At 37.4% G+C, this 15023-nt stretch overlaps 1 protein-coding gene across 1 annotated transcript in view; it reads left to right on the top strand.

The window, feature by feature from the left end:
• Nucleotides 1–15023, top strand: part of ABCC8 (ATP binding cassette subfamily C member 8) — a gene marked incomplete at both ends in the record, with an annotated part of 77688 nt that overhangs the window by 45721 nt on the left and 16944 nt on the right. The window contains 11 exons of the mRNA XM_080617405.1: nt 1219–1317; nt 2139–2223; nt 3460–3540; nt 5640–5777; nt 8216–8341; nt 9057–9156; nt 9761–10008; nt 10999–11159; nt 12294–12363; nt 13053–13210; nt 14429–14521. Coding sequence (XP_080473531.1) covers nt 1219–1317; nt 2139–2223; nt 3460–3540; nt 5640–5777; nt 8216–8341; nt 9057–9156; nt 9761–10008; nt 10999–11159; nt 12294–12363; nt 13053–13210; nt 14429–14521 — 1359 coding nt within the window. The remainder of the gene's footprint in view (nt 1–1218; nt 1318–2138; nt 2224–3459; nt 3541–5639; nt 5778–8215; nt 8342–9056; nt 9157–9760; nt 10009–10998; nt 11160–12293; nt 12364–13052; nt 13211–14428; nt 14522–15023) is intronic.

The raw sequence follows: 15023 nt of genomic DNA, 5'->3' as shown, positions 1-15023 counted from the left end.
TTTAATGAGCCATCAGACATTTGAACTTGGAAACATGTTAGCGGGTAGCGTAACTGTGTATTCTTTCAGGTCAACAAAGTAAATTGGATCCTATAATGACTTCTAAGCAAGCTCAGTGAAAGCCTGAAAAAACGAGCAGGGCAAGTGACCTTAACTCCTGATAAAAAAAGATAAAGGGCCTCATGGTTTGAATTGCATTCAGGTCCAACTGCTGTAATGGCTGTCTAGCGGACAAAGGCTACATTTGGGTGAGAGGTCCTATCTTTTTATTGGATTAGCTGATATAGCTGGAAAGAAAACAGATCTGCTTTTAGGTGTATGTTTCCTCTTTTGGCCCTTTTCTGGAGAAATAGTGACATGTCAAGGAGCTTTCCAACAGTATCAGTTGCTCAAATAAAAATGTTGCTGTTCTCTCAGCTCTGCCCTACTGAGGTCTTCAGTGCACAACAGCCAACAAAAGCACTACAATTTTACTATTAATTACAATTAATAATAATAATAATACCTATGAAATAAAATATGCATGGTAAGATCTTGTTGTTACCATACCTCACAAGTTGTCCCTTCTGCTGGTGCATTATGGGAGCAGTTCCACTGGGGAAAAAATTTAGTAAATATGTGTTGTCTGTGTTCTCTTTTCTTGTCTTTACAGACACAGAAAGATTCTAACCATGGTACCCATTCACTTTATAACTTCAGTTCTCGTCTTAGAATGGGGAAAATAAATGTGTTGGGGGTGGGGGAGGTTGTCTTTGTGCAAGTTTGGAGTTGTGGGGTTTTTTTTTTAAACACCTTAAAATTATTTTTTTTAGAAATACAGTCCTGAAGTGTGTGGCCTAACTCATGATCTGCTACATAATCTTTTATTAGTCTATCCAAACAGCTGGGATTCAGTTCTTGGTAATTTTCTTCCTGCCATCTGCACTGCTCAAGAGGCAGCCTTACTGAGCTAGCCTCTCCAAACCTCACCTCACAGCAGGAAAAGAGGGAGTAAACTGAAATTCAGTTAGGTGCACAATTTCAGTGTTCTGGTGGAAATTTAACATCTTGCATATTTCCTTGATGGGAGAGCTATTGACTGTCCTAAAGAAAATATATGAAAGACAGCAATTTTTGAAGAGTTACTACCAGTTTCTTCCTTTAGAAGCAAATGGTTTCCAAAATGCCTACAGCACTGGTAAGCTGCAAACTCTCTTCTGTTTTGCTTATTTTTTCCAGGAAAAGAGGCTCAGTAGCATATGCATCACAGAAGCCTTGGTTGCTCAATGCCACGGTGGAAGAGAATATCACATTTGAAAGCCCTTTTAACAAGCAGAGGTACCAGGTTCCATCATTGTTACATGCTTTACTCCCCTTTTTCCGAAGTAATGGACTTGCATAGGCCTCAAGTCACATGTGGGTCCCCAGCTCTCTCTAGTAACAAAGTACTGCACCTGCCTGAACATGGCAAAAAACCTTGAATTCTGCGTGGTCCCCCTTTGACCATGTTTGTTTTCCTGCACACAAGGGACAGAGTTCAGTCATGTTTGTTTAGCATGCAGTATTCTCTTTTTACACCTAATTGGCTAGTTTAACTGTGTTAGAAGGACATTAGCTGTTTGGGAGTGGGAATATTGTTTATTACAATTTTAGCGTTTGGTACATCATGAAGGATTAATAAGCTGCCTTTTTATTCAGTATAAATGCCCACCAAACATTCTAAAAGATTTAAAAGTTAATTGCTGGTATTCCATTCCCCCACCACCACCACAGGAAGTGGTTGGCTATGTAATTCGCCTCCTACATACATGGGTTTTTTTCTGTCATCCTCGGATATTGAAACAAGAAACAAAGGCCCTGGACATGCAAAAAGTTAACTATTTCTATATACCATGGAAGAAGTTGTGCTTTTTTTGCCTGGTTTTAAATATTAAGTATTTTGAATTGGGAAGTTGACCTAAGATGCTATTTCTTGGTTGAAATATTGTTTGTTTTATCAGTGATTGAAAGAGATCCCATTTAGAACAATTAGAGGCTAACAAACATGTTTTCCACTGTGTGATTTTTCCAGCTGGTTAAGTTTTGTTCCTCTGCAGGTAGGAAATGTGCTTCTTTAGCAGTATCTGTGTGGATTTTGCATTACATTTTTGTTTCCACAGGTACAAAGCAGTAATTGATGCTTGTTCCCTCCAGCCTGATATTGACATTCTCCCTCACGGAGACCAAACTCAGATTGGAGAAAGGGTCAGTAAACAGCTACAGGCTTCTCTTTTTGTTTTAAGTATATAGAGGGGGGTTTATTATTTTCTTATGTTTTTAAAATCTTACTGGTTATTTGGCAACAAAGGTAATATTTTAGTTAAGTGTACATTTGGATCATTAGTCTGAAAGCTCATTGCTTGGTAAACATGTCATTTGTTGAGATGAAATGATTTAAATGTGCTGCTATCAGAATGTTTGACTAATTCTGAGGCCACTGTCTCTAATATCCTGACTTCGCAGTGCAATTTTTGGTTTCTTTATGAGTAACATAAAAATAAATGATTCCTAGGTCTTTAGAACCCCTTCATTTTAAAAAGGGCAGGCATTTAATCAACAGCAAACAAAGCTTTATCACATCAGGAAGGATTAAGGAGTGACAAGAAAGGAAACACAGATTTGTGAACAATTTACTCTGGCATATTCTGGCACTGTCAAGCGAACAACACCCCCACTACCCCCAAAACACAACAAAGCACCCCACACAAGGATGTATTGAAGGATACTTTTCCATGCCTATAATCTCCACACTGGCTACTATGTTAATTTTAAATGGATTAGTTCCTAACCCAATTCATTGTGTAGCCAAACAAATGTTTTTTGATGGGAGGGAGAAGGTAGGATAGACTCTTTCGGCAGCAGTAGTGCCTTATGAAAGCTTAATGTTTGTGAAACTTCAGGTGGATCATAGGAAGGGTAAGTAACTCAGAGCAGGGTGGTAGCAGGGGAGTAAGGGCTGAGAACAAGTACAATAGCAACCAGGTAGTATTTCACCTCAGCATAGTCTGACCTAGCAGCTAGCAATTACTGATTATAGAAAGTAACGGAGCTGATCTATATGGTAGGTATATATAATCTATATAAATATAAAGATAAAGAAAAAACAGAAGGCAGCCAGACTCATAAGGCTAACTTTTGAGTAGAAGTTTAGTTTAAACTGCCTGCAGAATATCTATGCCACCTACACCATTATGTCATCACAAACCATTAAACATTTCCTGTCCCTCTGGTATGTATGGAGTACAGCTCCAGACAGAGTGCTCTGGCCTTTCTAACAATTTGTGTGCTGTATTCCCAGCTGAAATGCAGGCCCACACTTTTGAAAAATTCCTCTGAGTTTCTTTGTCCAGAAAGTCCTCTGTGGATAATCCAATCAGAATATGAATATTTAGTTGATATTTTTTATAACTGTCTGATTGTTTTTCTCCTACTTATTTCTAGGGTATTAATCTGTCTGGAGGGCAGCGCCAACGCATCAGTGTGGCAAGAGCACTTTACCAGCAGACAAATGTTGTGTTCCTGGTGAGTAGGTGCCATTATGTTTATGCTCCAAACAGAAGCACGAGATGCAAGCATTTAGAGTATTTTATGGCTAACACACACTGAACATTGTGCTTCACTGAGCTAAGCCAAATGTACACTGTTTATTTTATATCCGTTTTTAGCTAGCCTTCAGGTAAGAAGCATTTTTTAAATACTGCTGACAGACATATAGGTGTAAGGATACAAATTGAAATGCTGGTGCTTCCCCTCTTGGTCTATTGAAATTTCTTTTTGGCCTTTGTGTTTATCTTTGGTACTTAGAAATTTAATACTTAGGTGTATTCATGAAATTCCTAAGCTGTCTCAGGCCTAAAATTGATGTTGTCCTGTGTCTATGATGTTTTCTTCCTGCAACATATTAAGTCTTTCCACCCTGAACTGCTTGCTGTTCTAACTTCAACAGAAGCTCTATGGAAAAAGGAGTGAGAACAGGCTCTAAAAACTTAATAGGTGGCAAAACAGATGCATCTATGCAATCGCTATTAGTGAGTTTGCTGGCTTTCCAATTTAGGACTTCCTTCTTAAACTCAGTTTCCAAAGAGCTTTGAATCCATCTGTTATGATAGTGAGACATGAGTCACATGGGATTAGAAAAGTTATGCACATTAGCGGTCATCCCTAAAAGTCTGGGACGTTACTTAGATTTTCACTGTAATTAGGATATTTTCTTTGTTGCATGTCAGACTAGTCCTGTAGCATGAACCAATTTTTTTATCAGGTGTCTTGTAATGAATGCATCATTATAATCTTACATGGTGAGTGCCACCTTTATGAACAGCCTCACCTAACTCCACAGTGCAACATCATGGACATTTAGAGTGCCCAGCAGTGCAGCATTGCACACGACATGGCTGTGCGCTAACTCAGGGCTCAGAATGATGTTTAGGTCTGTACCAGATCAGAAAAGTGCAGCAGTAAAGCTGACAACATGCCTTCTGGCTCAGTAACCACAGTGCACAAACAGTTGCACACACTTTTTTGAGAGTAAATTCTGTATCATGGTCAGAAGTTGCAAAAGCATTTTTTAAGTGCTCTTTTTATGATGTTCTGATTTATTAGTGTTTCAGTGGTCATATCTATCTTACTGTTGATTTCAGGTATTTTGGGGTTTGTAGATACATGAAAGCAATTATATTAAATTATCTAATTCAGTCACAATATAAGTTGTTGCAAAACTGAAGGGAATAAAAGTTCAAGAGGATTTTTTAAAGCCCTCACCTCTTTGCTTATACCTCTTCCTATCTAACTGGTGGCAATGATGTCACTCACAAAGCAGAATTAATTCAAATTCAACCCTACTTTATCAGCAAACGCCTAGAAAAAAGAAAAAATACCTCATTTTTAAGAAATCCTGGTTTAAGTGTAATATAATAGTATGAAATAATAGTAAGTAAATTCTACAGCCAGTATCACTTGTGCAAGCAGAAATAATAGATTTGCAATTACATATAAACAGGATTAGGTAAACAAGTCCCTCAAAAGATGGCACAGATTAGTTTATGTCTAAATTAATTGCATATAATTCATATTTTCAAGAAAATAATCTAGGTCATAAATCAAGCATCCGAGCAGAATCATCAAAATGATCAGTATTCCTCCTTTTGTGTTTCTTCATGAATAGATTTTGATTTATGAATTAGAAAAGAAAATCAGAAGGCAATTACGTACAAGAGAAACAAAAATGTGCTCTTTTTCACTGCCCCTGAACCAATTATGTAAGATATGCCACAGATGTATATTGCTGCATTCTTTTGAGGTCAACAGAAGCAGTGTGCTGCAGTTATGTAGGCTACAAAACATGTCTATTGAGAGGAGCAGTTCCCTGAAAGCCTCAGGAAATCAGAGTGTTTAGACAGCTGCTGTTACCCTATGTCTGAGCACTTGCTGCAAAAAGACAGTTCAAGGTTTGTTGTTGTGTAGTTAAAGAAAACCATTCCTCAGAACAATTTTGATCTGATGGCCCCTTTTGATTGTCTGTATTGATGTAACTGGTTTTACTGATATTAAAAATTTGCCAGTTTCCATAAAGCTTTTTTAGAGTGCTAGCTCCAAAAGCTGATCTCTTTTCCTTGTGGCAGGATGATCCATTTTCTGCACTGGATATCCACCTCAGTGACCATCTCATGCAAGAAGGGATCCTGAAAATGCTACGGGAAGACAAGCGGACCATCGTGCTAGTAACACACAAGCTGCAGTATTTACCCCATGCTGACTGGGTAAGGCAGCTCTTCTTGATTTTTGTGAGGAGGCAACAATGTGGCACTAATATGTCTTGCTACAAACAAGGCTTCCACTTCATCTTTCCTCCAAGCACTAATTTGATGAGAAGAGACATAATGAAGATAATTTGAAAATTAGCCAGTGAGTCTGGGTACCATAATTTTGGGATTCCCATCTTAGAACACCTAAATAGGCCAGATTTTCATAGACCTGATGATATTCTCATTGAAGCAGGCTGCATTTAAAATGTATTGAATATCCGAACTATTAGTTATATTGGAAAATTTAGCTCTTTTTTAAACCTCAAAACACCGAAACATTTGAGTAACATATTTGTCACTGCTTGGGCTGTTACTAGGAATTTTCTGTGCTTTCAAAGAGAAAAGTGTATTTATGGATATTGAGATACATGGAAATATAAGGAAGAAACTCTTTCCTTGAGATTACTACTGTACCAAGAATGTCCTTACCCTTTGTATGTTGGCAAAATTTTAAGAGATGTGTAGTATTCATTGTTTTGTTAGGCTTCTTTTGTTAGATCTTCTGGTTTGCAGAAAAAAAAAAAACAAAACACCAGAAACCAAAAAAAGAAGGTATGCTGTCTGTAGCAGTTTGCAACTGTAGTTGTCAAAGATGAGGCAAATCATTTACGATAAGAAGTTTGGTTTTTTGGAATTTTTCGGGGGGGAAGGGGCTCATTGGTTCACACTGGCCTTGCATCTAGTTCTCCTGCAGCTATCCAGCTACAGCATCTTAGGTCTTCTTGCCCATGTTGATTGATGACTACAGTTATGCCTCCTAGCAGGGCTTCTTTCTCATTTGCATCCTGCACAGACTATAGCAGCAGTTAGCCTGTCTCAGGAAATAATCATATTTCAGCTGCTTCCTCTTCTTCATATTGGCTTGCTGTAAAGTTGCAGATAGACATTAATCTTGTTTTGGTCGTGTTTTCGGTGGGCAGCATTTCTCCTTTATTGTGTCTGCTATGACCTTGTCCCTCAGTTGTACATCTTTACAAATTGCTACTCTTCTCAACACAGTTCTGGTTTTCCAGTTAATGTCTTTCAGGATACAGGAGTTTTCTGTCCCTCTTCTTCCCCTCCCTATGAGGTCCATCTTGGCCTCCTCTTCTTCAATATTATACATTTGCTTTTTTTTTAAATATGCACATCTATGGCCTTGTATCAGTATAATCTTTTTTTACTTTATGAATGTCAGACCCATTTCTAGGTGTTTGTGTTTTATGAGATGTCTATGAGAATTATTCCATTTTTATTACCTTCTAATTGGGTTTCAGTAATGTTTTATGAAATATACTGTTCCAAATGGCCTGTAGGACAGGAATATTTGTATTAATTAAGTTTGTAATTAAAAATATTTATTAAGAAATAATGCATTTTTTCCCCTAAACACAGCTCTTATTAAGCTTTAGTAAGTCTTAACCCAACAGAGTGCAGCAGGAATTTTTATTATATTTTATTTTGGAATTTGAAATAAAAATATAATTTGAAGTATAAGTGATGGGCCTTCTAAATCTTCATAGCAAAACTCTGAGAAGAATTCAAGTCCAGCCCACTTACAAGTTTCCTGAATAAACTGACAACAGCAAGATCCTTGTTTGCTTTATTTTTTCCTTTCCTCTGGTGTAAATCCTTAGCAATAAGTGGGATAGATTATTTCCCCCACCCCCTGCCCATGAAAATTTCTGAGTTTCCAGGGAGAGAGAAAAATAAACACTGCATTAACTATTTTCTGATGGTGTCATGTGGATTTACAATCCACATGCCTCATTTTCCAATTCTGCTTGTCAGATGTAAAGTGAAGGTAGTTACACTGTGTCTATAATATAGTTACACTGATATAAACTTGGAAAGCAGCCCTTCAGACTTTATCTTGTATTTATAGTTTGTTTTTTTTCCAGACTGTGTCCACTGTTCATGCTGTTAAAAGCTTTAGGGATTCAAATTCCCTAGCTTTTCCTTATCAGGTCCATTAGATCAAACAGATAGTGGAGCCAGCATGCTCACATCTAATTGCCTGAATGAGGGCAAAGCAGCTGCAGAGCTGTTGCTAATAGCCTTTTACTTTTAGGAGGTAAGAGAACTCTAAAATCTTGTCAATGACCAGTATTTAGGAAGAGTAATGCACTCTCCTGTCTACTGATGGGGACCCCATTCTTCCTACTTACTTAAAAGCAGCCTTCCTTTCTGAAAGCATGAAATGCAGGATGTTTCTGGTTTTGCAGGATCTTGAGTAAAAGGGATTGACTTGAGTCAAGTGATTACGCCACTGTCTTTTTAGAAGACAAATTTACTGACAGAAATATTCTTTATTTTAAAAAAGATAAAATTCTATCCAGGCACAGTAACTTAACTTTAAAATAAATAGAGATACACAGCCATTCATCTCACCACTTCTGCTTCTAACTTCTTAGATAATTGCGATGAAAGATGGTACCATCCAGAGAGAAGGAACACTCAAGGACATTCAGAAGTCGGAGACTGAGCTCTTTGAACACTGGAAGACATTAATGAATCGACAAGACCAAGAGCTGGAGAAGGTTTTTGATGGGCAGGGCAAACAACATTTTCAAAAAATTACTTTTTTTTTCTTTTCCCCCGTAGATTGAAAGCATTAGCAAGGACTGACATATGCTGTGTGTGATTTCTGACTTAGTAGGAGCATAGTATTATGAATACAATTATTATTATTTATCTATTAAGAGAAATGCCTTCATCTGGACATCTCATACTTCCTTGAAATTGTTGCCTCTGATCCATTCTTGATAGAAAGCCCTATCAAAATATTATCATCTAAGGAATATTAAATTGGACCATTTTAAGAAAAATACTGGTAGTGTGCAATAGTGAAAACTGCTTCTATAAATATGCCTGTCTATAACTATGCCTGAATTTACTCATTGCATTGGCTATAAGTTTTTCAGATGTGCCTATATCAAGCTTAACACATTTTGTCTTTAATACTGTAACGCAGGAAGAATGAGATATTAATCTTAGTTCTTATTAATTCAGGGATATATGTCCAAGTTAAGATTCAAATGGGTTGGGACTGACAATTTCAAATTTATGTCGGAGACTTGATTTATGTCATCTGGTTTTATCCACAGATAGCAAATCCGTCACTTACGACTGCCTGCTCTAAGATTCTCACTTTTATTTTTCACTGATGTTCTGTTTAGAAACAAATTTTGTCACAGCTGGTAATTTTTCTTATTAATTCTCTGGTTGAAAATACATGAACTGTCCTTTTTCTAGGAGACTATTATTGAGACAAAAACTGTTTTGGAAAGAACAAATCTCCGGAGGACTATGTATTCTCGTGAAGCTCTGCTGAAAGATGATGAAGAGGATGAAGGTAAAAGGGCACCGTTTGAGCCCAGTGCCACTACATCACTGTTTCACAGTTAAATTGTATTAGCATGAATTAACATAATTCAAACTGTCAAGAGAATAATAATTTTTCAGATTGGTCACAATTCATAAGAGTGCTGTTTCCATTTGTATTACCTCTGGACTACAGTGATTTCAAGCATTCAGAAGTCATAGCTTCCTCTAAACTTCTGAAGTATTTTTCTTACACTTGAACATAATTTGATACTGAAAGAGAGATAATACTGAGTAACTTATGCTGGGTGAGCTTCAAACATGTCAACAGCTAAGCACACTTGTTTCAGGTTTTGCACAGGAAAAAATTGAAGTTATTTTTATCAAGCTAGTACTTTTGAATTGCAAAAATGTGGCTGAAGACATTGATCACCAAGTGCAAAGTTTTTTTGCATCTTTTTTAGCATGCATTACCACTATAACAGATTAATATGTGCATGCCTGTACAGGTAATTTCACCTTAAAACCACTCTTTATCTGGTGTGGTAAGCCCTGTTTTGTAGCTGCTACTTCCAAGCCCCTATGAAAGGTGTGTACAAGTCAGTGTGGCTGTACTTTTTTCTTGCACTTTGCAGAAGAAGTAACAGAAAGTGATGATGAAGACAACCTGTCTTCAGTGCTGCATCAGAGAGCAAAGATGCCCTGGAGAGCCTGTGGCAAATACCTCAGCGCTGCAGGCATCCTCCTTCTGCCGCTGCTGGTTCTGTCCCAGCTGCTCAAGCACACAGTAATGGTGGCCATTGACTACTGCCTGGCACACTGGACCTCAGATGCCATTTCTGGGAAGATAGAGATAGAGCTGAAAAACTGCTCCCACTGTGAGGTATGCAATGCCTCATTCACCTTCCTCTTATGATTTAGCTGGTGATGATCTCACATTGTCAATCTCTGCTCTAAGATTTGTATGCAGTATCCTATATTTTTAGTAATAGAGCCACTCCAGCCTATCTTGAAGGTTAATGCATTTTCGGGTCCACAATGCAATGCAACTCACAGTTCAGGTTTGTGCGTTATTCTCCTTCTGCTAGATTTATTGTATTTTCATGATCTACCTGATATGCCTAAACCTTGTCTCCAAAGTGATTTTGATATCATAGTTCTTTTTTCTTTTTCCTGTACTGTTACATTGTCACTGTTAAGTAGGGCTTTCTGATTTTATAACATAGGGAAATTTCAGGTTTTGTAACATAGGGGAAACATTTTTTATTATGAAAATGCTTTCTCAGTTGATTTTTATATGATTTTATGCATGAAATGCACAGTGTTACCTAGCAGGGTGCTCTGTATGTATCAAGCAATAATGGAGAGATTTTGCTAGAACTGGGATTGTTTTCCTTATTGGGATTTAATGCCTACAAATAATTTACATTAATGTTTGGGAAGATGCATGTATGACTTCACTGGAGTCAAAACATCAAAAGATGCTTTACTGATGCTGGGGTTTGATATTAAATTAGTATTTCAAAATAAAAACTAATCTATTTGTTCCTATTAAGAAACAGACCAAAACAACAAAGCCATAATAAATGTTTTAAAGATCTTTTTTTTTTCTTCAGATGAAATTATCAAATGTATCTTTTCAGAGCTTTTAGTAGTATTTTGTAATTTAAGATTTCTGAAGAATTTCTTATTTTCATGCAAATACTCCTCTCCCTGCAGGATAATAAATAATAATAAAATGGTCAAAAATCGTTGCAATTTAATTTAAGAAGAATAAAGAATTTATCCCTTAAATTTTTCAATACTGTGTTTACATTTTCTTTAAAACATAACTTACAGTGAATCATTTTGTTACTCTTTCTTTGTTTTTTAGGATTTCAACCATTCTCCATATTCAAAAGTTTTCAGCATTCTCTGCTGTCTTGGGATTGTATTATGTCTTGTCACATCAATAGCAGTGGAGTGGACTGGCTTGAAAGTCACCAAAAAGCTACACTCTTCTTTACTAAATAAAATTATTTTGGCTCCAATGAGGTATTCCTGACTGTAATTCAAATTATAATGTAGTTCTTCTGTGTTCCTTATGTCAAGGCAGTCTTCTAAGCACAGTTTTTATTAAGAAGTGCCTACGAACCACTTTTTTTAATGCATCATTAAAAATCATGAGGTATCAAGCTACTGAACAATTTCTGATAGTGTTTCCCAGGCTGCTCAAGTTCCTAGAAACTATTCAGATGCTTCTCCTGCCTGACTGTGACTTCAGAGATTTACTTCCTTGCATGTTTATTCTCTTTGCATTTTTTAATTATGGAGAAATTACAGTTATTGATCAATATGTGTACAGTTCATTCATTGCATGGATCATAATCTTAAGAACTGGAAATATTTACTGTCAAGCAGAAATGGTGCAAGCTATGAAGGATAATGAGCTTAGAAGAGTTTCATCACAGGTGTCATTAGAGTCCACTGGGATGCACAGACACCAGTAAAGGACTTTGTTGTCCTGCACAAGTTTTCTTTCTAATGCATGAAAGTAAAGTTGTAGCTTGATTCAAACCTGCAGCTCTTACTGAACACTAGGAAAAATACCTTCTTATTTTTAAGCTAACTGTACTTGACCTAGAAATCATGGAGAAATAATACACATGGAAAACCTCAGATGTTTTTTTAAAACCTGCTGGTTTTGGGATAGAAGTAGACTTCAGGTTCAACATGGGCTTATGGAACAGTTAACAACAGCATAGCAATAATGAAGTTTGCATTTTACATATGTAAACGTCTTTTAATATAAAATTCCAAGTTGTTAGTTATGCATTTCTACTCCCAGAAAAATGCAACCCTTTGCAATTTAACTTCGTTTGCATTTTTCATGCATTGAAGAGGCCTCAAATTATAATATGAAAGGATATTTTTTTAAATGTAATCATGTGATTTGCATAGCTTAGGCGTTAGAGGAAGCTGAGTAGGGTTGCTGCTTTTGGGTTACATTCAAGACTGCCATTTATTGGAAGGCCATGGTTACCAGGAAAAATGAGAAACCTGTCAGTGATATAGTGCCTAGCATAAGGAGCAGGGGTATGGGGGTGTGGGAAGAAAAGAAAACAAACAAACAAACGAAATATTCTAGTGTCAGTATGGTGATCTTTCCCATTCCTTGTCTTGTTTTAGGTTTTTTGAAACAACACCTCTGGGAAGTATATTGAACAGATTTTCAGCTGACTGCAATACCATTGATCAGGTACTGAATAAATATATTCAAGCTCTGAAGTTATCTATCTTTTCCTGTCTGAAAGATGGGATTTTCATCTATTATAAACCCATTTAGATGAAGTTTGCTGATGATGTATAATTTTGACTACTGCCTCAGTTGGCATCATGATTTTCTAGGTTCAGAATGAATTCCTCATCTTAAAAGCACGTTGAAAACGCATTTATTTGATTAAGATGCTCTGTATAGAAAAGGGAGGTGAAATTAGATCAATAGTGATATCCCCAAATTAAGAGGATGTACTTTTTTTAAAAGTGAGTAAACACATTCACTTGACACATATGAACAAATGCAATGAGAAAAAAAACACAAATACTGCTGCCCAAAGAAGAAATGACTGAAATTCAAATCATCAGTGTTTACACCAGACAGCACTGCCAGTTCATGGTGCAGACACTAAAGTTGTCTGTTGCATCCTATCTGTAATCCTCTGACATGAGTATTGTGGCCCACAGTGCAGACATGCGAAGCATCCCCACAGAAATCCCTTCAGACCTTCCAAAACCCAGCAGTCAATTCAAAAGCAGACCTGTATACTTAGTGCTTCAAACCCTCTAAATTGTCTTCATTGTATAAGTGGGAGAAAGGAAAGTGAAATAATGCTGTTTAAAACTTGATATACTATGGAAGATTCTGTGTGCTTATTCTTCTTTATGCAGCACATTCCAGCCACCCTGGAGTGCTTGAGTCGTTCCACTTTGCTGTGTGTATCTGCTCTTGCTGTCATCTCATATGTCACACCAATGTTTCTCATTGCCCTGGTTCCACTTGCAATCATGTGTTACTTCATCCAGAAGTACTTCCGAGTCGCATCACGGTAAGAGCATAAACCAGTATCATTCTGGAAATAGATACACCTTCTGCAATGCATGATTCCATTGCGGAATTGCAATGCTAGGGAACTTCATGTTTAAATTTGGTCCTGCAAAAGCATGTGCCCTGTCTGGAAGTAAGCCAAAGCTACTATAGTGAAAATGTGTCATTTTATAAGTGCCTTTGTCTGCAGGTCTGGAGCAGAACTTCTAAGAGGTAAGAGCAGAGTCTGTCCATGATCAAAGTTTCTTAGAGTTTGCAGGACACAAACCAACTAGATTCTGTCTTCCCCAAGAGATGCATACTGGGCACATGCAAGAAAATGTGGGGACAGAACAAGAAAACTGATTTCTGCCTACCCAGAAGGAAGTGTAAATCTGTAAAGCCAGGGAGAGCCTGGAGAATGCAGCATAACCATGGTGGTACCATGGCCCATTAGAGATCCAAGAGAGGATTCAACCATCCTCTCTTGGTTTGAGTACCTTTTAGTTTTTACAGGTTGAAAAACTTTAGCCGTATTTGTGATTTCTCTCCTTCTAAGGTCATACAGCTTCCCCCCTGGTGGCACTCAAAGCATTTGCAGCAATGCTGCATTTGTCTCTTTATGTATGCATGGACTGAGAGGGAGTTCACAACCAATCTACTTCCTGCTGGAAGGAACTGAGACTAAACAGAATTTCACCCCACATGTGTTTCCACTGATTTGATGATGGAACATGAAATTTAGAAGCACAACCTAATGATGAGTGCACACTCTCATTTAGTCTCCTGAGTGTATGAGTTATACTGTTAGCTCAGTGAGAGATTGAGCTGTCGTTTGGGGGTGGAATGGAGAGAGAGGAAGTTGCATTATGCCTTCAGCTTAACCCGAGCTCTTATTTACATTATCCCATTAAACTTATGTTCAGCATAGAGTCAGAATGGTGTTTAAATGAATAAACAATTGAGTATAAGAAAAAGAAATATAGGAGAAATGAGGGAAAGCCGTGAATGAGAAGACCTATTCAGAACTCCAGCACTGTATTCAAATGATAAAAAAAAAAATCTTCCTGGGGTCTTTGTTCTCTGCTCAGAGACATGTAGCACTGTTTTGCAATCTATCTAAACCTTAGGTATATAATTAATGTGATGATATTCCCTTTCACTCCCTGTGTCTGTTTCAAGAGAATAACTGCACGACAGAACTGGCTTTTTACAAAATTCCTTTCATAATCCTCTCCAGGGACCTGCAGCAGCTGGATGACAGCACTCAGCTACCATTACTCTCCCATTTTTCAGAGACTGTTGAAGGTCTTACCACCATCCGAGCCTTCAGGTATAGTATTTTAAGAAACATACATTATCTTGCTTTTGAATATCTATCTCTGGTTCCATTCTGCAATTGTGCAGTTGTAAGTTATTGTTACTTGGATCACCTGAAAAATCCGGAGTCCCCAAAACACTGGTCGGGGGGACTCCAAAACACTGAAGAACTTTTTAAGCATTTTGCATGTGAAGGAGTTACTATAGAAAAACAAGTTAATGTATGTCAGCTGCCCATGGTAACTGTCCACAGACTTGCATGCAGCCTGAAAAAACACTTGTGGGCAAATGTGATTTAAGAAGCTAAATTAGCTTGCAATTACCACAGCATGCGGTGTGGCAGACTGTGCGCTTTGACAGTTTCCATGGAACAACTAATATGCACTGACTTGTTACAGCAGAGTAATTTGTGTATGAGCTGATGTCTGGATAAGATAAACTGCATGCTAGTAACTTCAGAGGATGTAATAGTACCCTAAGTTATTTTTCACATTGCTAGCTAAAAATGTGATTGT

This window comes from Psittacula echo (assembly GCF_963264785.1).
Source record: "Psittacula echo genome assembly, chromosome: 5".
In the NCBI taxonomy this organism is placed as follows: domain Eukaryota; kingdom Metazoa; phylum Chordata; class Aves; order Psittaciformes; family Psittacidae; genus Psittacula; species Psittacula echo.
Note: the sequence above shows the minus strand (reverse complement) of the source record. Positions and strands in the feature narration are given on the sequence as shown.